Below are 24,581 nucleotides of genomic sequence, written 5' to 3'. Positions count from 1 at the left end.
CCACCGGCACAGACAGGGAAAGCGGAAAGTGACTTAAGTGCAGAGCCACATGAAGGGGTTCAGTCCACACAAAAATGTGGTTCCATGCAGCCTGTTTGAATGACTCAACTTCTTGTAGCATTCTTTCCTGCAGGACAAATATGTGGTTTTGTTAAATACTTCAGAAAAAAAAAATGTTGAAGCTTATCTCCCCCTTCTGGAAACTCTACAAATACTGCGAAGTTTGCAGTATACAGGAGCTACCTCAAACATTTGTTATTTCTATTTTGAATTCTTGAGGACATATCACATCCTTTCTTTTACAGTGCTTTCAATCCGAGAATGATGAAAAGCAAATTATGATTTGGAATTAAAGCAGTATGGGATGGTTTACACTGGGTAGCCGAAAACTTTCCCTTTGTTACTAAATTGCCAATGTTCAGTCTGGCAATACCAGGTTTTTCGAAAAAGCCCAAAATCCTTTATTGTTCAGAAGGATTTTGCGTCCTTACCTTGGGTTCTGTTGCAGTGAAATCTGTGACTGATGCCCAGCTGATACTTTATCACAGTTTCCCCTGGCGGTGCATCAGCATCCCGCTGTGGCGTTAGGCGGTGTCTTGCAGACACAGCTCCTTCATCGGACAGGAGCTACCGAGCGCCGAGCAAACACCTGAAGGCGTGGAAGGGAACTGCCTGGGGCTGCGGGAGCGCGGGAGGAGAGCCGGGAGGAGAGCCGGGCATGGCCCTGCAGCGCTGCCGCCGCTCCGTTCGGCTCGGCTCGGCTCTGCTCGGCTCGGCTCGGCTCGGCTCGGCTCGGCTCGGCTCGGCTCGGCGCGGCCCGGGGAAGGCTCGGCGCGGCTCGGCCGGGGGCTCCGGCGCTGCCCGGGGAAGGCTCGGCGGGGCCGGCCCGAGGGGCGGGAGGCCCCGGCCCCGTGCCAATGGCTGAGGGGGGTGGCTCTGCCGGGCCGTCTCGCCCGGTTACAGGATGGAAATTCCCGGCCTCCCCGGGGAGGGAGCTGGGGCTGCGCGCTCTGAAAGGCTCATTTATCGCCGCGCTGCCGCCCGGAGCGGGGAGCCGGGCTGTGCCGCGCCGCCCCGCGCATCCCGCCCCGCACGATGCCCCGCGGCCCGGCCGCCGCCGCCGCCCCGCTGCTGCTGCTGCTGGCGCTGCTGCTGGCCGCGGCCCCGCCGCACGGCGGCTCCGAGAGCCCCCGGGGCAAGCAGAAGGCGCTCCGCCAGCGGGAGGTGGTGGACGTGGTGAGAGCGGCGGGCCGGGACCGGGAGCGGGGCGGGCGGGGGGCGGCTGGAGGAGCCACGCAGCCGCTTTGTTATTGCAAAGATACCAAAAAGGCGATAGATCAGAGGCTTTCGAAAAGCCTGGCGGCCGCTCCAGACAGGGCAGCGCCGGTCCCGCGCCGCTGGGCATCTCTCGGTTCAGTTAATCGAGCCCTTGTTGTGCTGAATCAGGAAAATGCGGAGAAGGCGCTGGATGGGCATTGTCACAAACCGCGGGGTCTCGGCGGCCCGGTGTGTGTGTGAGCGCTGCCCCACCGGCCCGGGATGGCGGCTGGCGCCGGCCGAGCCCGCGCTCCCCGCCGTGCCCGGTGCCGGGGCTGGCGCTGCGCTCCCCGCACTGCAGGGGCAGCGCCGGAACCTCACAATCAAACATCAGTAGTGAATGCGGCTTAGCTCCTTCCAACGTAAGCACTTAACTGCTGCTTAGCTCCTAAAATGCTAGTGGATAAATAGTAATGAGAAAAACTATCTGCGTGCTCTGAAGCTGTCTGCATGCTCACCGAGCACACTTTCCATCGGAGTGGCATGAATGCATTATTTCCTTGGGCGGCAGGGACTGCACACCATTGTTTGAAATTCCACTGCTACTAGAAACCTGAATGCATTGGGACTATCCCATCTCAGGGATAGATGACAGGAGGGAAATTTTCCAGTCCTTGGAATGTAGAAAGCAGATGTGAAGGTATTTCTGTGAGTTGCTGTACTGCCGTTCCCCTTCTATAGAAAAATCAGTGGTATGACCATTTCTTCCATGATCTCCAGAGAGATCCCCTAAAGGATGTGCTGGAAGCACCACTGCTGGCAAAGCTCCTTCCCTTCCACACCACTTCATTGTCTTTTCACTTCTATTGTGGAAGTTGAATTGCATGGAGAATAAGGAGTCTGTATGCATGGATGAGTTAACATTTTCTGAGCCGTGTTTCAGGATCCCTCAGTGCTTTGAAATTGCTCAGTGCTTTTTGGGTGCAGCAGAGTGAGCAGCAAAGTGTGGGTAAATCAATGGCAGCTGACTCATGCACAGCCCAGCTGTACAGATGCTTCAAGTGGAGGCAGGACTGGGGGGATCCTGGGATCCTGCCTTCAGTGGATGTTTAAAGTATGTTTTATGCATTTCCAGCTTAAGAAAACATGAAAAAGTCTTGACTTGGCAAGACACAATTTTAGTTGGAGTAGAGCCCAAAGCCCAGGTGATTCTTGTTGCTCCCATTTATTTTTTGGGATGTGCCATGGCTGAGGGGCTCTCCCTGTCTGGCTGTGGGTGGCAGCTCCTGTGTGGGGACAGGCCAGCCCTTCCTGGTGTCTCTGGGGACGGGGGCAATCGGCCACAGCTTTGGCCTGACCCAGCTCTTGCCTATTTCCACATGCAGGATTTCTGTGGTGAGGAACCACATGCGAAAGCCAGAGCCAGTCACTGTTACAAATGGAGTCCAGTGGGAAAGCAACAGCAAAACCAGATCACTGTTGCTGTGTGAAATAGAAATGTCCCTGCATTGTTCTCCTGGGTTGGTGCTTTGCCAACCAGCCCTCTCTCAGCGAACTTTTCTGAAACATGGTTTTCTTCGTGAAAATATTCCAATATTTCCACTGCCTTTAGCCAGCAGGGTTTTCTTTGGTGAAGGTAGTAAGGGAAAGTTGGCAACCATTAGTCACACCCTCATCTGACTTCTTACTAGACCTTTTCCATGTAGTCACTGATTTTACTTTTGGTGTGGCTCCAGCTAAGCCTGTGATGGCTCTGCTGGTTTTTGCACCAGAGCCCGTGTAAAGGCACAGCCTCAGTGAAGAAAATTCGCCAATTTGACAAAGGAAAGAGGGCAGAGGCAGTTTACAGCTTACAGTTTAGTTTACAGCTCCTGCAGGGCAGACAGGGGCATGGTTGGCCTGAGGGGGAATAGCTGCAGCACTGTTTCTTTTTGAAACAGACGGGCATTAGGTGGTTTAAACTAGATAAAGACAAATAAATATGAGAAAGTGGAAGAGCAGAGTGCAGCTATCTGTGAGGACTTGGGATGAAGATGGGAGGAAGCAGGCAGCACCAGATAGGACAGAGCACATGAAGTAAAAGCCCTGCCCAGCCCCTGCAGGTTCCTGCTCAGCATTCCCATGCCCAGTGCTCCTCCCACATCCCAGCCCTCAGGCTGCTGAGGGAGGGAGCTCTGGGCTTCACAGACTTACTCTCCAAGATGGGCAGAAGGTGAGAAGGTGATGTGTGTTAACATGGAGTTTGGGAGGGCAACATTTGACCTTTCCTAATGCTGTGATGTTAGGAAGGATGTGAGTGTGCCCTCCTCCCATGTCTGCTTTCCCACTGTTACAAACAGGCTTCCTGAGTTCAGCTTTATTCCAGGATGCAGCTTCCCACATCCATATCACCATCCATTTGTGTGCATATTGGAGTCTGAACCGTGGGGCTTGATTATCACCATGTGGTTGTCACCTCCTCACCAGAGGAGCAGTGACAGAAGAAAAGTGGCATGAACCTTTGCTCTCTATGAAATAGAAAATTTTCTTAGGAAAAAAAAAAAACATACTGAACATGTATTAGCATAGACAGTTATACAAGTAATGGTGGGTTAGGAGAAAGTAACTATTAACATGCGACTTCTTTTTTGTTTCTGTTTTGACTCTGGTGAAGTTTCCCAACAGTTTTAATTCTTGGACTAGATAATTTTTTAATGCTAGGATTTATGCATCTTTTCATTAAAAAAAGGTGCATCCTATTTTACAGCAAATTCTGCTGGCACTGCTTATCTTTGAAAATTTATTCTTCCTTTATTTTTTTTACTTCAGTGGAACCATTTTCTGGGAGATGCGAAATAGCCCATTGTGGCACAGCAGGGGGGGTGTGCTTTGTTGTTATTCACTTGTGTTGGACTTGGTTAGCCTCGGAATTGAGGGGTGGGAGCAGCAAGATCTGTTCTCTCTTCCAGTATAATGGCATGTGCTTGCAAGGCCCCAGCGGCGTTCCCGGCCGGGATGGAAACCCGGGAGCCAACGGGATCCCTGGGACACCCGGGATCCCGGGAAGGGACGGGCTGAAGGGGGAGAAGGGCGAGTGCATGCGGGAGAGCATCGAGGAGTCCTGGACGCCCAACTTCAAGCAGTGCTCGTGGAGCGCGCTGAACTACGGCATCGACCTGGGCAAGATCGCGGTAAGCGGCGCCGCACCGGGGCTGCACAGCTCCAGCCTCACACATTTCCTGCTTTCCTGCATGCAAGGGTGAACTTCTCAAAGGCTTAGCTACTTTGGATTGCTCTCAGCTGTGCTTCAGCTCTGTGCCTCTTTCATTCCTGGAATAGGGTTTCGGAAGAATTTTGTGGCTGGTGTAAGAGTACGTTCAGTAGACCAGATCTGTCACTGTAAGGCTGAAAGTCACAGTACCAAAAAAGTACCTCTAGCTTGCCCAAAACAGGGCAAGGTTTTCACCATTTCAATCCTAAGAAGGGATGAACATCTTTAATCTGTTATTTGTACCCGTCTTTATAACTCTTGCTTCATAGTGGTTACTCACTGAAACTCAGTTGCAGTTGCAGGATGCTTCTGCAAAGGATCAGCATTGCTCAGGAGCAGAGTTGCCAGTGTCACCCAGACTGACACAAACACTCTGTCCTCACTGCAGCCCTGGGTGTAAAACTTTAGAAAAAATCCCTGCTCAATCCCAGCTATGTAGCAAAGCCCAGAGTGATTATAGCAGTTTAACTGCTGTGCTGTGGCTAGAGAGAGAATCAACTTTTTCAGCAGACTTTTCTTACTGCCTGCCTTGTACTTGCAGAACTGTCCCTAGCTTTTTTCTTTTTTTAAATTTTTCCTTTTTTGGTCTTTTTTTGCTTTTTTTTTCCCTTTTTTTTTTTTTTTTTTTTTTTGTCTTTTTCTTTCTTTTTCTTTCTTTTTTTTTCCTTTTTCCTTTTTTTGTCTTTTCTTTTTTTTCCTGTGAAATCCAGCATGTTGAAGACAGGCTAACAACCACTTAAAAACCTGAAAGTGCTTATTTTTCAGTTGTGGAGCTTTTGCTGGGTATAAACTGCTCAGAAGTCTTGTGATAATCGTTAAGCCCAGGATTTCTGTTAGCAGAGACAGAAACTGTGCTGTCTTGTCGTGCAAGGACTTGGGGGTTGGACTAGATGGTCTTCAGAGGTCCTTTCCAATCCTTACGATTGTGCAATCCTGTGGCTTGAGTGCAGCTTTCAGAGAGCTTTTATCCCTTTACATAAATCCCAGAAGGTGACTAGGCTAGCAATTTAACAGCAGGACTTACCTAAATAAAGTTAAGAATTTCCACAATCCGTTTTTCCCTTACCATCTATGAGGTGCTGTTCTGATTTGCATCTTTGCGCCACAAGGGATTTCCAGGCTGTAATTTTATTTTTTTTTCCCAGAGGGGCCTAAAGAGAATAGCCAAAACATTTTGAAATAAATACATTCCTAAATCTGTGTCCTAAATATAAATATATAGGAAATAAATGGGCTCAACCTCAGAGGTTTGTGCCAGAGCGCCTTTGTCTCCTGGCAGGAATGCACGTTCACCAAGATGCGCTCCAACAGCGCCCTGCGCGTGCTCTTCAGCGGCTCGCTGCGGCTCAAGTGCAGGAGCGCCTGCTGCCAGCGCTGGTACTTCACCTTCAACGGGGCCGAGTGTGCTGGCCCACTGCCCATCGAGGCCATAATCTACTTGGATCAAGGAAGCCCAGAGCTGAACTCTACCATTAACATACACAGGACTTCCTCAGGTATGTATGCTGGGGGAACAGAGATGGAGCAGGAGGCAGCAGCAGCAAACACAGAGAGTGGCCAACTCACACTTGTTGTCTTACTCTGCTGGCTATTGATAAGTAATAGTATTATAATTATTTATTAAGTGGTACTTTCTTGCTGTGGCACTTTTCGTGGTACTATATCCTGAGATTTAGAAATGGAAGAGATTTCTGTCCATACAGGTCTACTGATCTCTGCCACAACGTGACTACAGAGACATTCTGTGCTGTATTAACCTATGGAGAAACAGCCTTACTGCCAAGTAGACAGTGTCATCCTGGCTTAAAATACTGGTATTTGCACATTATCTGTGCAAAAATGACACTTTCCTCCTGCAATTTCTACTCTTATTTCAGGAGGGGTGCAAAAGTACCTCCAAAGTGGGGAGCAATCTGGGAGCAATTATTCATTTGCTTAGCAGAGGCAAATTAGTGAATTCATTCAACATAAAAGGATGTGATACTAAGAAAAAGGAACGTAAAGTCTGTGTCCTTTCTCCATTTTTCTCCCTGTACTGCATGACTGCATGAAATCTAATGTCTAGAGCTGTTATAGGATTTTTTCAGCATAGGGGTAGAGCTGACTTGTCTTCATTACCCCACCTCCATCTAGTGGTGCTAGCGGGGCATCAGGAGTGCAACTCCATGCAGAAGCAGTGACTGACGTGTGGAAAAGCTTACGGTGTGGCAATCACCTTTACAGAGCTGGGCTGTAAACCAGGCATGGCTGTGCCCCCACCCCCTCCCATCACTGCTAGAAAGATGTCAGGAAGGGTATGAAGCCATATTCCAGCTCCCAGTGTGTAAATTTGGGCATTTAAGGCAGCAGCTATACCTCCCATTTTGCCATCCTGTGGATGGTAATCTGCTTCAGGTACTGCAGTGAGTGTAAAAGAGCAGCACAGACAGAGGCACTGCATGCCTTTAACTGATGTTGCCGCATCTCTACATAAGAGTTTTTATTGCTGAAATTGTTTTAAAATTCTAAAACCTTTTCACCTTTAACTAAATAGCACAAGCTTGCAACAAGTTGCTGTTTTTAAGCACTTGAGTCCACCTTCAGTTGAGAAACACAAAGGGATTGTGTCTGCTGAGGTAACCTGACTTTTGTCTTTAACCAGTGGAAGGTCTGTGTGAAGGGATCAACGCTGGCTTGGTGGATATTGCCATCTGGGTGGGGACGTGCTCAGATTATCCACGGGGAGATGCTTCTACTGGATGGAATTCAGTCTCCCGAATCATCATTGAAGAACTGCCAAAATAACTTCCCTCTCTTTTTATAATACCTTTTTTTTTAATTTTGTACTATTTTTTTCAGAATTTAGTTCAATAGAGTTGGACACAAGTACTGGACTGAAAGGCACCAAAGCCTTGCATCTGTAGCCTTTGTCTTGTTTTGTACACAGCAGAGGATTTTTATAATAATCATTTTAGAATACAAATATCAAAACCAAGTTCATTAACATTTAAAATTTCTTTTTTGATGTAATACCACCACTGTTTTTAGAATAAACCATAACTTTTTGTATCAAATAAATAAGACCTTTTACAAAAAAGAAATCTGGGTTATTTTATTGAACATTAATGTGTTTAAAGTATTTTACATGGTGTTGTGATACACGATTTCTTTAGAAGGCTTTGTAGATAAAGTTCAAAGAAAGTAAAATCAGGTGTTGGCTTTAGCCTTCAGAAAACACACATAAAATGTACTCCTGTAAACCTGACTGCAGAATAGGATGCTCTGCTGTTACAGTCTTATCTCAATGAACTCCTGGTGACTTAACTGTGACCCAGACAATGTGGTAAGTGTTAAATACCTCATATTATGAATAACTGAGCAAAACCAGACTACCTAAGCTCTTCTTCCCTCTCTTGCTTCTTGATAGACTGTATTTCAGTGTAATATCTATGACTGGTCTCCATTACTAAGATGCAGACACTAAATAATTTTACAGTTACGACACTTAATTTCATTGCTCCAATAAAATAATTCTCCTGGATTTAGCCTTTCAGTTATACAGAGTCACTTTGGTGTTGGTTAAAAGCTAGATGTTTTAAACTGTTTAGAAGATACAGACATAAGACAGGCTGAAATGCCTAGGCTTTCCAAAACTGAACTGATGAAGTGAAACAATGATGTCACAGCTGTTTGACAAGTGACAACACCGATCACGCTAACACAGAACATAAACTTCAGCGTTTTAAGTATTTTCTTCCCAATGCTGCAAGTGGCATACTCAAACATTTTTTAAATTTGTACACATTCTAAAGAGAAACAACAATCATGTTTGTATTACAAAACCAATTTTACATTAACAAAATAAAAAAAACTCATGAAAAGCATGTACAACATGCAAAAATCTCCACTCTTCCCAGAAATTAAAAGGAAAAAAACCCATTAAATCTGAGATAATGAATTTATTTCAGCTATTTAGAATTAAATCTCATTTTCTTTTCTGAACAAGCTGTACGATTTGCCCCAGGATGGGCAGCCCTTGCCTGTAGCTGTTGTTGCAGATACCAGGGGAAGACACCTGCAGCGAGGGGAGCACTTGGGCTCGCCCAACTGCAAGATGGTGTGTGAGATTTGCTGCAAGCCAGCGAGTTACACAGCTGGTATTTTGTCTCTGAAGAACTGCAATGTTTTCACTGGCTTGGAGGATGGTTTTAAGGTACCTGAACACAAACAAGTTACTATGAGCTGAGCTGTGGTGTGAACTTACAGAACGTCCGCTAACACACAGTGAGTGATTGTGCACATGCTCACAGCCTGCCCCTGCATTTATCCTGAAGCATGGGTAAGCTGTTCTGGCCCAGAGCACATTAATTCAGGCTTGGATTATGTGCACAGCTTTTTCTCTTTTATCATGTTTTCATATGTCTTCACAATATATTCGGGATCCTGGGTGGTAGTTAATTTGGCGTTCCATTAAATTCTTCTGTGTACCACAAAAGACACAAAGCCCAGTAAGCACCCTCCAAAGGCAGAAGCTGCTGTTTTGGATCTACATTATTTACATGGTAAACTTCCAGTAAATTTATCTTCAGCTAAACATACACAGAACCTTCCGTAATAAAAACCAAAGCCAGCCATTCTGGCCCCAGATGAGATTATTCTTTCCAATGAGATTATTCTTTCCAATGAGATGATCAACTCTATCACTAGAGGGGATGGCATTGTGGAAGAGAAAGTGTAAATTATGAATAAATTTAGTTATACACAAAATATGGTATTTGGCAGCAGTATCTACAAAAACAAGCGAGTGGATTACTGAATGAAGATTCAAAATACTGAGTAGTTTCTGTAGCTTTCCAGATTTTAACTTAAAATTTAAACCAAGTTCCTAATCTTGTAAATTTTTATTAAAAATTGTTCTTTCTGCTTTAGGTTAGTCTGGTAAACAGGAAACTTCTCAAAGTGATTACTCTGCTCCCTCTGAAACTGATGATTTTCCCCCGTTGATAGCCTTTGCTAACTTATTTCCTAGTTAAATGATGCTTACTAGATACTTAATATCTTCTTACCAACAGCAGGAGGCAGATGTTAAGGTCAGTAATGTCTTTCTTAAATAAATAAACTACCCAAAACCACCAAACCCAGAACTCTAAAAAGTACATATCCTTGATGGCAATTATTGGTGTAGAAAAAAACCCCATAACTATTATGCAAATTTACTGATATGTACAATAATTTAATTTATCAGTAAATTAGCAATCAATATATCAACAATCTTTTCCTTAAACCAAATCAGAAGACATTAACAGATTGTGCTGGTTTTTAAAATAAAGTCCTGTGCACGGATTTTTTTAGACTAGAAACATTTTTTTTCCCCAAAGAATACTACTGAAAGTAAGCGTGGTCCTATTTGTTGCTACACTGGCTTGAACACTGCATCACTATGGGATTACTAGAAAAAATTCCTCATCTTTAAAATGTAAGCCTACTTTAAAATATGCATTTACTTAGTAATATGTGGTCAGCTGTATGATTAATAGAGACAGACACTGGCACAGAGAGAGATGGAGAGAAAATAAAAGAGAGAAAATGAATTAATTTGCCAACAATGTATGCACTTTCAGCATGTTGGTCTGCTGCTAAAACCAAGTCAAAAACCACAGTGCAAACCTGGCCTGCTATGAGACAAGAACTGAGCTTCATCAGACTTGCAATTATTCAAACCCAAGAATGGACAGCTGTTTTAAAAAAAACAAACTGCACCCCACTGAAACACACATTTTTGTGTTGGAGGAACAATGGAGTCTGGAGCATTCCACTTCCTAAAATCTGATGAATAACACAGAGGTGGATTCAGATGACATTCCTTGTTTTAATGAGACTCAGAGATTTAAGAAAGTTTTGACAGGCCCCAGGGTTGCTTTCATATGAAGTTTTCCACTTGTGCAGGAGCAGAATCTCACCAACTGTTATCTTGAGACTTGCTGAAACTGCTTAGCGAGTTATTCCAGGCAGGCCAGGATGAATGGAATTGCAGAGCAGCTGCCTTCACCCAGTCACAGCACTCTTATTTCAGGGTTGCAGACATCTGCTTCAAGCAGACACAGCTGATTCAGAGAGGAAGGCAGCAATGCGGGAACGTTCAACAGGAGAGATGTTGGCAGGGTTTATTGTCTCTACATTCTTTCCTTAAAACACCAGATCAATTCACAGTGTCAAAGAAGACTGCTGAAGTAAATTTCTCCCAGATCATGAATATAAAAAATAAAGGATAGATTCCTTCCTAGGAACAAAGTCCATACCTTTAATTATTTTCTTTCCTAAAACCAAGTAAAAAGCCAGACACATTTTCATAAACTACAAAGGTAATACAGCAGGCAGGAGTCACTCTGATTACATTAGGTATAATTCCTTTGTAAAATCCATGAACACCTTCTTTCCTTTAAAGACAAAAAAAAAAGGTTTTAATTAATGCCTTTTAATATAAAAAAATGAGACATAAAACAAAGCCTGGCATTTTATTTCTCACACTCCCATTGAGAGATGTACTTCAGGTTAGAAATAACAATTTCAGACAGTGTTTAAAATGCATCAAGTATTAACCCATTGTTTTTTCTTCTAAACATATAATAGCATTATGTAGATCAGTTATTTAGCCCAGGCTTTAAGTGTTTTTTGTGGGTATTGTCTGAGTAAGACAATTTACTATCTTTCTTCATGCTACAACAACTAAGAAAAGTCACCATTCATTTTTTGAGATTTTAAGCACCCCTTCCAGAATTTTGATTCTACTGGCCGATAAATAAGAACCTAATTTCACCCAATTTCAATCAGTGTGTCACGCTAGGGCTGTTAAAAGGTTTTAGACACATTAAATCTCAGCTCTTCAGGTGCAGACCTCACAGGCATAGAACACCTGGAAGGAGGAGCAAACAGAGATCCCAAGAAATGCTTGGGAGTGGTTCACACAACCCTCCCTAAGTCCCACTTGTTTCATCATGAGCTCAGCAGTGGCTCCAGAATGGCTGTACTACACTTGAGCAGAACTAAAAACCCTCCTGCAGGCTGCAGCACTGAAGGGCTCAGCACTGACACAGCAGAGCTACTTTTGCTCTGAATTGCCTCCAGCTGAAATGGTTGCACAGCTCTGAACCAGGGGTGCTCCTGGAACAACAGAGCCTCAGGCACTTACTGAGCTGGCCCCTCTTCACAGCCAGGAGCCCATTCCCACCTCTGCAGCAATATGGCACAACCCAGAAGCACTGCCCAAAGCCATGGATGCACACACAGAGGTGGCCACCCTTGGTAAACACACAGGTCTGTGTGAAAACTCTCCCCTGCACTGTGCAGCTCAGGCAAGAGCTCAGGGAAGCTTTGTGAGAAGATATGAACAGGTGTGAGGTCACAGGTCTCTAAAGGTCCTACAGGAAGCTGGGACCAGACAACAAGTGCAGGCAGGCCCCAGGGTAACCAGGGACATCAGTATAATCAGCTCTGGCTAGCTCACTTCACCTTGCCAGGAATTTGGATTAGCCACAACTCCCAGCAGCACAATGCTCCTGTCCTCTGTGATAAGTCAAAGCAGTTCAAGTGAGAATTCATTTAGTGTCCCAAACCAGCCATGACAATGTTATTTTTTAGCCTTGAAATTTGCTGGAGAAGAGAGAAGGGAGACAGAATAAACAACAGAAACCTGCAGGGGGCATTGGCTCTCTCCAATCTCCTCCTCTCTCCTTAGCTTAGTGCTGTTGGTGGCATCTTGCACAACATGACTTTGTACAACTAACACTTAGTTTGCCCTGAACTGTTCTGGTTCTGCAGTCAGCACAGGAGCCAGTAAAGGTAGCTCTGATTCTGTAAAACTCAGTTTGCAGCATGCAGGCTTTTAATTTTGCACACCTACCTCCAGGTCCTGTGGATCACATCAAACACCCCAGAGTATGTGTTATGCTGGTCTTGAAGACGAGCCCGCACGACTTGATAGGGATATGTTGCTACCACAGCAAATATTTTGGATACAGCTGCCATCATTATGTATTCCACAGTGTTCTAAAAGCAAGAAAAATTGTCAGGCTTGCCTTAGGTATGGTTTAAATTAGCCAGTTCTCAAAATCTTACTTGATTTTTAAATGTACAACCAAACAATACTCTAGATTTTTCCCTCCTATGATACAACACATTAAAAGAAATGTCAGTTTTTACTACATGCAGTGCTACAAGTAACTGACTGTAAAACATGTGCTGTGCCTTCTCATTCCCATTAAAACACTTCTTCCAATAGTAGCTACCTTTGCCCAACTTGCATCTGAACAGTTTTCCAAGGTTTAATACCATCCCCTCTAGTTCCACAACATAAGAAAAAACTTCTAAAATTCTCAAAACACTTGCTAAAATAAGAAGTTGGTTTTCAAAACCAGTGAAAACCAGTTGCTTGTTCCTAAAAAGTGAGAAAGAATTATTTCCTTCTATATATTCTGCACTTTAATTAATGTACCAATACTTTGCACATTTGGCTGCTGTAAACCTGACAAATGGAATCTACTTCTGTTTATTTACATGCCACAACACAATTTTATTCTCAAGCATCCTACCAGTTTTGTATCTGATACTCTGTTTCTATACTTGTTGTATCTCTCTTTCAAATCCTCATAGGCCATGAACTGAAGCGCTCCATGTGATGTTCCAAACAGACCAGGCACAAATCCCTAAAAAAAGGATAAAACAAGGTTAAAGGGTGATGCACAAAACCTAAACAACTTGACAGAGCACAGCTCCCACCCCTACATTTGTCCTCCCTTAATGTACAGACTGTGCCTGCACAGCAGTTGCAGTCTGACTCAGTGTCCTTAAGGGCAGGCATCACACCAACACTCAATGAATGCTGCTTTCCTGACAGGCAGCCCAAAGTCACCTCCTGAGTCACTGAGATGAAACAAGTGGCCCAGGGACTCCACCTCACACAGCACAAGCTGCTAACACAGATTAGGACTGCAAGACCACAAATCAAGCTCAGTGCACATTTCCAGAGACTGGCACTGAGGGGTCTGGTTCCACCTGAGACTGGTAAAGCAATGACAGATGCTGGCAGCTCAGAGAAGAGCCACCAGGAGCAGAAGTCCAAAACATTATTGTGATTGAGCCTGGGAAATAGATATGCATGTGTTTGCATGTGTGTCTCTACAAAAATGTGTGCCTATGGGATATATATATATTTCTAGACTAAAAATGTTTGTGCCTATATAGAATCATAGAATCATTTTGGTTGGAAAAGATCTTTAGGATTATCAAATCTAACCATAAACCTGACACTGCCATGTCCACTACCATAACATGTCCCTGTGGGAGAAGAGAGTGAGCTGCTCCAGAAGTGTCTTTCTTACATACACAAACACATGAAAATACACAACCTTTAGGTTCAAAAAAGTTGAAATGAAGGGGGAAAACAGGTACTTTCTGAACTGTGTCCACAATTAAGAGAAGACAGGAGTTCCCCCAGGACCAGGACTAGCTCCACTAAAATGAGTTGCCAGCTGCAGGGGTTCTGAAAAGCACTAATTCTTTTTGAAGAGTTGGTCACTTGCATTGAAAAACACAAATAAATGGAGGATTAATCATCTTGGCCAGAAAGGGACTCAAAAGCTTGCTGCAAACTGTTAGGGAACAATTACAACAGAGTAAAGTGTTCAAAACGTGGTTAAAAGGACTCAAAGAATCAAAGTTTATTTCCCATGATCCATTTGGGCAAAAAAAAAGGAATTTAAAAATGTGTTCAGATGCCAAAGTCTGTGTTAGACTAAAAGTCAAGCCCAAAATGTTGAAGACTTAGTCTGACTTAATCAGAATATGATTAAAAGCTTGGAGAAGGTGAAAAGGAGAAGAGATCCCTGAAGGAGTCCGCTGAATTAGTGTTAACAAGACAAAATAATAAAACTCCTACATTGCAGAAAAAACCCCAACAACTAAAACTACAGCAGGCACAAAAACTGCATGGATAATACACAAATTACCACTTCAGGGATCAGCTTTCCAAATACTACATATAGATTTCTAAGGTTTTTCAGTCTTTCAGGAAATGATTTTTTAGAATTTCTGCTTCTCACAGTAAGAAAAAATGCTCATGAACTCAACATCAGTGATCACAAACTAATGAAATGCATTAAAGGCTAGTGAAAGTCCCAGGGAAAAAACCTTCCTCAAATGAGAACAAGTGGAATGAAACCACTTATCTGTATTTTGTCAGCTGTAAGCACAAAGTGAAGTTGAAGCCAAAGGGCCCAACAGAGGGGAAAGGATAACTTTGGTTTTCAGAAATCCTGGATCAGAGAAGAAAATAAAAGCAATATAAAAACAGAAGAAGAAAAAAAAAACTATACAAAAATGTCAAAGAAAAAATTATCTGGGTCAGCAAAACCAGTATGAAACTCAGTGATAGTGACAGCAGGGAAAATCTTCACAAACATTTCTTGGTGATTAATCAGTAAAACAACTAAAAGACAGTGGAAGTAATTGTTCTCCACTTGGAAAGAATTAGAACAATGTATTTATATCATAGAAAAATGAGGTAATACTTTTCTTGCCAACAAAAGAAGAATGTTAAACAACCTTTAAGAGAGCTAAACTCTTAAACTTAAGCCAGAAGATTTGGATAACTTGCACCCTTGAGTCCTAAAGCATCTACTGGTTGTACTTCATACACAAATACCAGCAGGCTTAAAGTCTTGTGCTGAGCTTCCAAAGACTGAGGGACTTTTAATGTCGGGCCAATATTAAAAAATGCAAGAAGGGAGTGGGGCAACTGTCAGCCAATGTGCCTCAGTAAAATAGGAGCTGACCCAGACCTTTATTGATCATAGAAAATCATGCATTCTTATGGAAAAATGTTTCAAAGCAAAACTGACTTCACAGCACTGAAATATCTTGGCTGGGGAAGTTTTTGAAACATATTCTATTTTCTTATTCTTAGAATAATTGAATTCAAAATTCTTTTTTGCCGCAAAATTTGATAGAATTTAATGTTTTTAATACATAATATGACTGTAAAGAGAAATTTTATAATAACTTCACGTACTTCTTGTTATTTTCTACTTTAATATTTGAAATATATATTTAGAAGATTTTTCCAATGAAAACATGACAAGATGAATGGTTTCTCAAAGAAGTCTTACTTGAATTCTCTTTCAACGGATTAGAACAATAGATGGAATTAAATATAGTTCTATATTTATATTCTATAATTAGAAATTTAAATGCATATAATTCTGAGTAGCAGTCAGTGGGAATAAAGAAATATTTTAAAGTTGGCGTAAAGTGTTTTAAGTGCTGAAAATCCAGACAAGAAGAAAATGTCTTGTTGGTTAGTGTTTCAAAGGTTACCCATCACAATAAAAAGAAACACAGGCAAATGTACACACTGGAAAACCTGTGCTTCTTAGTAAAGAGGGGAACAAGGTTCATTTGGTGATGTGGTACTCACATTACTGCCTCAAGTGTTTGACAGCACTCAAGCCAGAACAGCCTCTGCTGTCTGTTTCAAAAGAATGCAGCAAATACCTCTTGTAATCTCTCCAGTGCTGCCTTCATTTGGGCTCTCAGTGTGTCAGAGACCTGCAGCATCTGAGTGCCCTGCTCTGACAACTTGTGCAGACAAGACACTGAAGTTGCCATTACCATCTTGATTCCCTCATGGTGGAAAATGTTACCATCTTTTATGTGAAAGCCACTTATGCTTATGTCTCTGTGTAGAACCTGCAACTTCAATTAAAATCAAGATGTCTAAATCTCAATGGATTTTGCTATGTACAAGTACAAAGATATAGAAAGCTTACAAGCTTCATATTTACAAGAAGAAAAACAACAGAAGCAAAGCATGCAAAATAAAGAGAGCTAAGTGCCTTAGCCACTGAGGGGCCAGGAAAAGTACTTTATCCTCAGAGCATAGAATCTTGCCTACCAAAAGTGAAATGCCAACACAGAAGTGCCCAAATATATTTCACTTGGTAACGAGCACACACTACTGTTATGACTTTTGTTGTCAGCATGCTAAATTCTTATTCTCAGTCTTGATGAACCTGGATTTTACTTTAATCTCCTTAAATTCTATACATTTCCCGTGTATTTTACTCTTGTTTATTACGCATTGCTCTATTTCCAACTGCTGCTTCTATATCATCAATAAAAGAGAATAAAAAAAATGCACATACAGAAATACAGAGGCCATGAAGGATGCTAGTTGCATTCCTGACTGATGTCTTAGTAGCCAGTCACTCTAGAATATACATCTAACAGTTTTGCAACAGCTCAGAGATATTTTAGGTTTTCCTAAGAGCACCAATCCTACAATCTTACAACTATTTTACCATGTTTGGGCACTCCTACCTTATGCTTGAAAAGAACAACACAGCACTCATAAAATGGAGATGGTTACATTCATTAATGGCAAGGCAATGTTTAGAGCTCAAATCTCCAGCAGATCCATGGGTGTGTTCAAAGTACATAACCCCAAGCTGTTTTTTAATTCAGCCTGGTGTGCAGCAGAGCAGCTCTGTCACCAGGGGGCCAAAAGATAAAGCCCAGTGGATGGAGTGTGTGGAAGATCACTGACTGGATGATTACTGGGATAATGAGCAAAGGAGACTCCTCCTGCCTTTTCAGAACCAGGCCAAGTTCAAGAGGAACAACTTACTGAGAAACCCAGATTCAGACAAACCGTTTGATGAACAATCAATACCCAGCAGAGCTAATAAAGACAGCTTTGATCCCTGCTAGAAAGACTGATGTAGCCTGACATAACTCGTTTGTACCTCAAAGGACTGAAAGGATTTGCTCAGATCAGTAACAGCATCTGTGTAGTAAAGAGCAATATTGAATTGCTTGGTCAGAAATTCCATTCTTTATTGTCTAAGGAGACAAATCTCAAACAGAAACTCTTTCCAGATTTTTTTCCAATTCTATCTGAGACAGTTGCTCTGTTTGAGATCCCTTCATTTACTATAAGGTGGTACTACCTGATATCCCCTTATCTGCTACAAGGAATGCTATCTGAAATGAAGATTATAAGGAAAAAGAAGACAATTGCATGTACTACTGACTCAGGGCAATTAACAAAGCTTTAGCTGTACAATTTTAAATAGAGCACGAAAAATAAAAGCTCCCCCAAACACTGAAATGCGGGAAGCTAAAGCATGTACAAGTCCAAGGGCCACCTGAAGAAGTGCCTTTTTCCCCAGTGCAGACAAGGTTGAGACAGTCCTGACGTCAAATGGAAGCTGCACAGTGTGCATACTTATGTAGGTCATTCAGGACCTATTTAGGTCACCTTCTTTGCAGATTTAGGCAAGTAATTTGCTCTTTCAAAGGAAGTAGCTGCTTTAGTCCCACATTTGCAGATTAACACTACAAAGAAGTGTCTAGTGCCAAAGGCAACACCTGCTACTGGCAGGAATAATCTGAAAAGAAGGGCGGAAGGACATCTTAAAACCTAACAGATCCAAGAAATCAGAACTTATCTACATGGAACAGAGCAGACATCCAGACAGGCAAACCTGACAATTTCAATTTAGGAATAAGTAAGGTGCCCTGTTCCTGGTGCTAGAATTTGGCAATCATTGCCATGAAGCATGCAAGAATAGGAAGGATCACATTTTTCACTGAAAATAAAATAAGCTAATGTTCAGTAGTCAGGATAATTTCTAAGACAAAGTGGTCTTGTTCCCTACTCCTGGCAGTGTTCAAGGCCAGGCTGGATGGGCTCTGAGCAGCCTGGGCTAGTGGAAGGTACACGTGCCCATCACAGGGGTGTTGGAACAAGAATATCTTTAAGATCCCTTCCAACCCAAGCCATTCTATGATTCTATGATTCTGCAGCATTACTTGCAGGAGAAGAGCCAGCCTGAACTAAAATAGGTTTCTTCACAACTTCCAGGCACTGATGAATGCATCTTGATGTCATGACCTGAAGAGAGGAGGAGGCAAAAAGTCCAAATCTTGTTGCCATCTGTTTCCCTAAATTAAAGGGAACAAAACCCCCACACATATGCAGGCCCTATTTAGAAGTCTGCAAATTTAATGTATCTAGAGCTGACAGATTACAGACATCAATAACCAGAGGGCAAATAAGCAGTTGTGAAACTATCCATTGTGGAAGAAAAAATTAGCAAGTACTTTAGTCATGTTATCTTCTAGAAGAGGTTAGAAATACAGAGATAAGGGATAAAATGCAAGGAAGCACTGCCAGCAACATAGGTTACATTGTTGCTGACCTGCTTATCCAAATTCTAATTATAGGAAGATTCAAAAAAAATTACAAAGCAGTTTATCACCAGTATAATGGCTTTTCTTCTGACTAAGCCTTTTTGCTGCAGTTCTTCAGTGGGAAAGACTCACAGAATGAAAGTGAGCTATCACAATTTTTTTTTTGTAGACAAATATTTAGAAGTCTCACCATGCTACTGGGTGGTGCCAGGCAATCATGGAATTTTTCTGCAAAGTGATTACCTTATATAAGCCACGGATGCCCTCTGTCTTGTATATCTTTATGAGAGCATCAAACATTCCTCGGTACTGCCGCTTGGATGGATCCACGCCAGCGTTATATTGTAGCACAAGTCGAGTCTTGGTTACCCAGATTGGGTTTGTAATGCACAGGGTCATGGCTCCTGGAAACACACAGAAGTTACTCTCATTGTTAGGCCAAATCCACAGATTGTCCCAGTCTGTTCAGTCCAATATAACACAGGCTTCTACAATGACAAAACTACTTCTCCTACCAGAATACTCATACTGTTCAAAACAGGTGAAGTTTATGCCTCTATTGCACCCTTTCTCCCCCTTCAAAGCTCACAGTCAAGTCCAATTCGCACTTGCTGTGGTACTCTTGCAGGGCACAAATATTTTTGCATATTCCTAGTACAGTCCCTTTTTTGCTTCACCTTTCCACAGTTAGCAGTATAATCTGAGTAGACAGTAAATGCAGTTTCTTAATGCACCACAGATTATCTGAGTTATTCTTCAGTATACAATAATTCAAAATTTAATGGACACCTCAGTGATGTGAGATTTGCTTAATAATTTTGACAGGTTAATAGCAAGAACCTCTTATAGCTTTATAGGTTATTAAAAATACCATTGTGACACAGAATCCATTATGACATTTCATTCAAACAATATGCCTTATATTTCAACGTTAAATGAATGCTTCAAAATCCTAATGAAGTTTTCCAAATTGCCTGTACAGCATGTAGTGACAGGACAAGGGGGAATGATTCAAACTGAAAGAGAGTAGGTTTAGATTAGATGTGAGGCAAAAATTCTTTACAGTGACAGTGGTGAGGCACTGCAATAGGCTGCCCAGAGATGCTGTGGATGCTCCACCTCTGGAAGTGTTCAAGACCAGGCTGGATGGGGCTTTGAGCAACCTAGTCTAGTGGGAGGTGTCCCAGCCAAAGACAGGGGGCTGGAATTATTTTTAAGGTCCATTCCCACCCAAACCATTCCATGATTCAACAGGCCACCTCCTTTCCAGGTCCAGGTGTTAAATATTTAACAAGTTAACAATCTGATAGCAGCAGATTTCCATAGTTACATTTTGGGACCCAATACAGTACTAAATATGTAAAGTGCCTACACAGAATGAAAACTAGGACAAAAGACATTTTGTCAACTGCTAATTCTGCACAAAACTGGAGGACCACAGTGACCCACCTATTTGTGCTAGACATCTTTGTTTTATCTACAGACAACAAACTATTGCATCTGGGCTGGAACACTTACCCTTGCCATCTGTAAGAAAAAGCTGCACTGACACAGAAAGGCAAGTAGCAGCATATGGAACAGCTACAAGTGAACATTAATTTTTGCATTTAACCTCACCAGCCTCCGCAGCTGACACTAGGTGTTCGCTCGCACTGAGACTTTCCATCTTCCCTTCCTTCTTGTAAGCTTTGATGGCATTGTAACTGGAAAATGTACAACATAGTTTAGTGAAGGTGAACACAGACCCACATCACAAAAAACCCAATCCAGAATGACATACCTGACTTAAGATCATGGTGGTACACAGCCTTTGAAGAAAAGGCATCCAAACTACTGTTATTTAATTGATTCATTGTCTCTGAGCAGTCAGCTCTTTAAAGTGAACTATGGTAATATATATTTAAATTGTAAAATTAAACTGTCAGTATCAATGGGACTGCATCTTGAAAATGATGAGATATCCAGAATTAACTTGTAAAAGAATTTTAGTGGGACCCACAGTGCTAGGTATTGACCCTCTAGCTCAGAAATACACTGAGCATTCTTCTCTTGATCCAGTTTGCAATCTTTGTGAATTAAGGAATTGTCAACAGAAGATAAAGTGTCAATAGCAATCTACAGCAAAGCTTAAGGACTCAAGTACAACAATAATAGAGTCTAGACAACTGACAAGTGAGCTTTGCATAGGCATGGCAGCTAACTAGTCCCTAAAATGTTTGAATTAATAGGGATAAGTACTAACAGAGTTAATAAAGTAGAATATTAAAAAATGGGCTTTAAAAGCAAAGCCTATGAACTGACAAAACCAATGAAAAAACTGTCACTAAAATGATAAAACAATCAAACATTTAGTTTTAGTAGAAAACTTCACACTCTTTATTCTCAAGAAATCAATTTAGATTCTTGTTTTTCATGGGGTTTTAAGAACAGTGTATTGGCACTTTTAGAGAATTCTTTCTGAATAGTATCACCACCTCTCAAGTTCCTTAGTACTTTCACAGCAGCAAGGGAATGCACTGTACCTGACAAAGGAACAACTCTCTGACTCAAATTGCTTAAATTCTAAAACAGCAAACCATAATAAACGTTAACAAACCTGGACTAGCTAAGAGAATGACAAGTTTGTAAGACCCTTAGCACATTTTTATACCTCACAAAGAAGATGCAATGTATATCTGAACACTGCATTGTGCAGGCAGTGACACATTTTACAGTTGTACTTACAAGAAGAAGTAAAGTCCCCAGGAGGCTCCTGCTCCCACCATGTTTGGAGTCACCCCTTGGTACAAGCCTCGAAGCCCCTCATGCTTCCAGACTGTGCTCATACAGTGAAGAATTCCATTGTACTTTGGCCTCAGCTCCAATCCATCACTTACTACAAAAGAGAGAAATGGAAAACATTTCGGGAAGCATAAAGTTCAACTGCCTCCAAGCCAACCCAGGAGTCCACAGCCTCCAAAGCAATAAATGAACATGAAACATAATTGATCAACTGCATTACATGAGTGTTATTTCACAAGTATGCAAGAGCTGAGGTTTACAGCTTTATAAGCCTAGAGTTGAAGAACTTAGGGAAAAAAGGGGGGAAAAAGAAATAAAAACCAGAGATAACTACTTAGCTCAGTAAGAGGAAAGTTCCTATTAATCTGACAAGGCTAAGTAAATGCACTTTTGTACATTTTTGATGAGCAGCAGATCTGAAGTTTTCTGTCTCTTCTTTTTAGCACTCCAGCAATTGTGCATCATATTTCAAGTGATATGGACGGCATCCTTGACATGTTTCTCTAAGTTGTTTAGACAAGTCCTAAGTAACAACCCTTAAATTCAAATTTTCTCCTTAAAATGTTCTATAAAGCAATGGGTCACGTCTTACTGATTCCCAAGTCAGTTTTTACCAGAATACACAAAGGCTTCTTCTCCCACCTAATAACCTAACAGCTGGTTGTCCAAATGTTCAGAAAATACCACTTCAAAAATACAGAAAACAACAAGTTTTTGTCTGACAGATCATGTAGAACATGGATGGCTACAAAACTTGGAGTGGTGACTACCATTGCTCCTACCATAATAACAAAGGAGTAAGTTGATTACTGATGAGGTTATGTGATGCAGTCCATGGTGAGATGACAAGAGGTAACAGACACAAGCTGAAATACAGGGAATTTTGACCAGAACTTTTTATCCAGCAGAATGGCCAAATACTTGAAAAAGTTGCCTGAAGAGCATCTTTGGAGCTACTCAAAACTCCAGTGCACAAGACTGAACAACTGATCTAAGCAGTGCTTATCTGGGTAGGGGGTGAACTCCTCAGCTCTCTTCTGACCTAAATTACTCTGTGATGCCAGCATAGCAGCAGCTTTCATTCTTACTACAGACGGATGGCTAGACTGCAACTGTACTGAAAATTGATCTCAAAGTTTTACAAGAAGTGTAGTTTTTGTGGCCCCACCAAAATTAATCCTGGTAAACAGGCATCTTCTGTTCAGTGCCACATTATTACTAATTTCTTTTGAACTCTTTGTCCCATAGACATTGTGACAGACTTCAGCATTAAGGACAAAATGCTTTTGCTGAGCACAGTGTGACAACACCTCAACACCTTGACAACCATTCAAAGCTAGAATACAAACACCTCTTTTCTCCTTCCTAAGTGCTGCTAGACCTTTCCCAAAGACATTTGTGAAATTTTTACCATGCAGACACTAGGTCAAGTTTATAAACATATGAAACAAGATTGCAAATCAGAGACATGAATGCAAGTCTTTCTGTCAATGATGCTGTCAAGAATCTTGACAAAATTCATTTCTGATATCAGCTCCTGCTCCCTCATTGAAGACAAAACACAGGAATTATTATTTTCAACCCAAAGAAGCATGTGAAAGTACATGACCTCCAAAAGCCATCTAATCCAAACCTGTATTTAAACCAGATCTAATTAGATCTGGTTACTTAGGGACACGACCAGTTGACTCCTGAATGTTTCCATGGCTGAAGAGATTACAGCCTGTCTGGGCAACCTTTTCCAGTGTTTGACCATTCTCACAGTAAAACAACTGGAATGATCCATGCTTGTGCCTGTTCCTTTTCGGCTCCTTCTAACTATCTCCAAGAATCTGCCTTTCCCTTCTCTGTGTCTTCCAAGAACACTGTCATAGATTGCAATTTTAGCTCCCCTCAGCCCTTCCTTTCTGAGGCCAAAGGGATCCTGTTCTGTCATGTGCTCCAGCCTCTTCACTAGTGTGGTGGCTTCCACTGCAGTCACACCAGCGTGTCACTGTCTTCCTTCCCTGTCCTGGAGAGCCCCAAAATAAACACAGTACTTCTGACATAGTATTACAAATGGAAAACAGAGAGAAGAGAGCCCTTCTACTGGCTGTGCTTCTCACGTTGCAGCCCAGGATGTGCCCAAATAGGACATGCAACGTTTTGAATTTTGGAAAATGTCTCTGTGATAGTTTGGTTTTCAGATCTTAAAACATCCATGTATCTATTTAAGAAAACAATCCAAAGATACGGTAAAATGTTTCTACCTCTCTGAAAGAAAATATGATAAATGGTTGACAAGTTTCTCAAATCAGCAGAAAAGTCAAGAGAAGTTGCCATGTTTCCCTGTGGAGAAACAAACCAGTTACAGAGTTTTCTGCAAAACAATACCACTATTGTTAACAGCCAAGGTTATTGCAGAACCACCGCTAGCTTTGAGTGTTGAAAATGTTTGGCATAGAGGTGAACTTTGAACGTGGGCTCGGGCAGCCCGCCGGCTCAAGCGGGCAGCGCTCGGGTGCCTCAGGCAGTGGCGGCCACGGGAGGGGGCGAGGCTGGAGCTCCCCGACGTGCCCGCAGACAGCTCGGGGCACCGCACAGGCGGCAGCCCCCACACGGGACAAGGAGCACCTCGGGATAGCTCCTTGGGGGGAGAGAACGGGACACCCTCTCGGCTCACGGCCGGTTTATTCCAAGCCGTGGGGCTGCCCCCGGCACCGGGGCGCTGCAGCCGCGCACGGGGCGGGCGGAGCAGCGCGGGCTGTGGGCGGGAAGCCCGGCAGGTCCCGGGCCGGGCTCGGCGAGCTCGGGCATGCCGGTGCGTCCCTAGCGCGGGACGGCGGCCGCTCCGGCCTCACCTGCGAAGCGGATCTTGACGAGGTCCAGCGGGTGCAGCGCCAGGGTGGACAGGACGCCGCCGCTCATTCCCGCCGCCAGGTTCTCCAGCCGCACGTGCCGCAGCACGGAGCGCAGCGCCGGCTCGCGTGACAGCGGCGGCTCGCGCGCCGTGCACGCGGGGCCCGCGGCACCCATCGCCGGCCGCGCGCGCGCAGGGGCGGGGGCGGGGCCGGGACCGCGGCGGGGC

General features: G+C 43.0%; 2 protein-coding genes across 3 annotated transcripts; one reads left to right on the top strand and one right to left on the bottom strand.

Annotated features, from left to right (window-relative positions):
• Positions 1-1,066: 1,066 nt before the first annotated feature.
• Positions 1,067-7,565, top strand: CTHRC1 (collagen triple helix repeat containing 1). Of its 2 annotated transcripts, XM_064706392.1 has the most exons (4): positions 1,067-1,236; positions 4,206-4,427; positions 5,787-6,003; positions 7,149-7,563. In XM_064706392.1, exons 1-4 carry the CDS (start codon positions 1,096-1,098, stop codon positions 7,289-7,291), a joined length of 723 nt encoding a protein of 240 aa, XP_064562462.1. In that variant the 5' UTR covers positions 1,067-1,095; the 3' UTR covers positions 7,292-7,563. The 2 variants fall into 2 exon arrangements, with proteins under 2 accessions (XP_064562462.1, XP_064562461.1); XM_064706391.1 differs by lacking the exon at positions 1,067-1,236 and having other exon boundaries at positions 1,285-4,427; positions 7,149-7,565.
• An 18-nt stretch (positions 7,566-7,583) lies between these two features.
• Positions 7,584-24,549, bottom strand: SLC25A32 (solute carrier family 25 member 32). Its single transcript, XM_064706390.1, has 7 exons — positions 24,355-24,549; positions 21,458-21,608; positions 20,351-20,436; positions 18,977-19,137; positions 13,075-13,188; positions 12,387-12,532; positions 7,584-10,923 (listed from the first exon to the last, which is right to left on the bottom strand). The coding sequence occupies exons 1-7, from the start codon at positions 24,527-24,529 to the stop codon at positions 10,788-10,790; spliced, it is 969 nt and encodes a 322-aa protein (XP_064562460.1). The 5' UTR covers positions 24,530-24,549; the 3' UTR covers positions 7,584-10,787.
• Between the last annotated feature and the right edge of the window lie 32 nt (positions 24,550-24,581).

Source organism: Zonotrichia leucophrys, chromosome 2 (genome assembly GCF_028769735.1).
Source record: "Zonotrichia leucophrys gambelii isolate GWCS_2022_RI chromosome 2, RI_Zleu_2.0, whole genome shotgun sequence".
In the NCBI taxonomy this organism is placed as follows: Eukaryota; Metazoa; Chordata; class Aves; order Passeriformes; family Passerellidae; genus Zonotrichia; species Zonotrichia leucophrys.
Note: the sequence above shows the minus strand (reverse complement) of the source record. Positions and strands in the feature narration are given on the sequence as shown.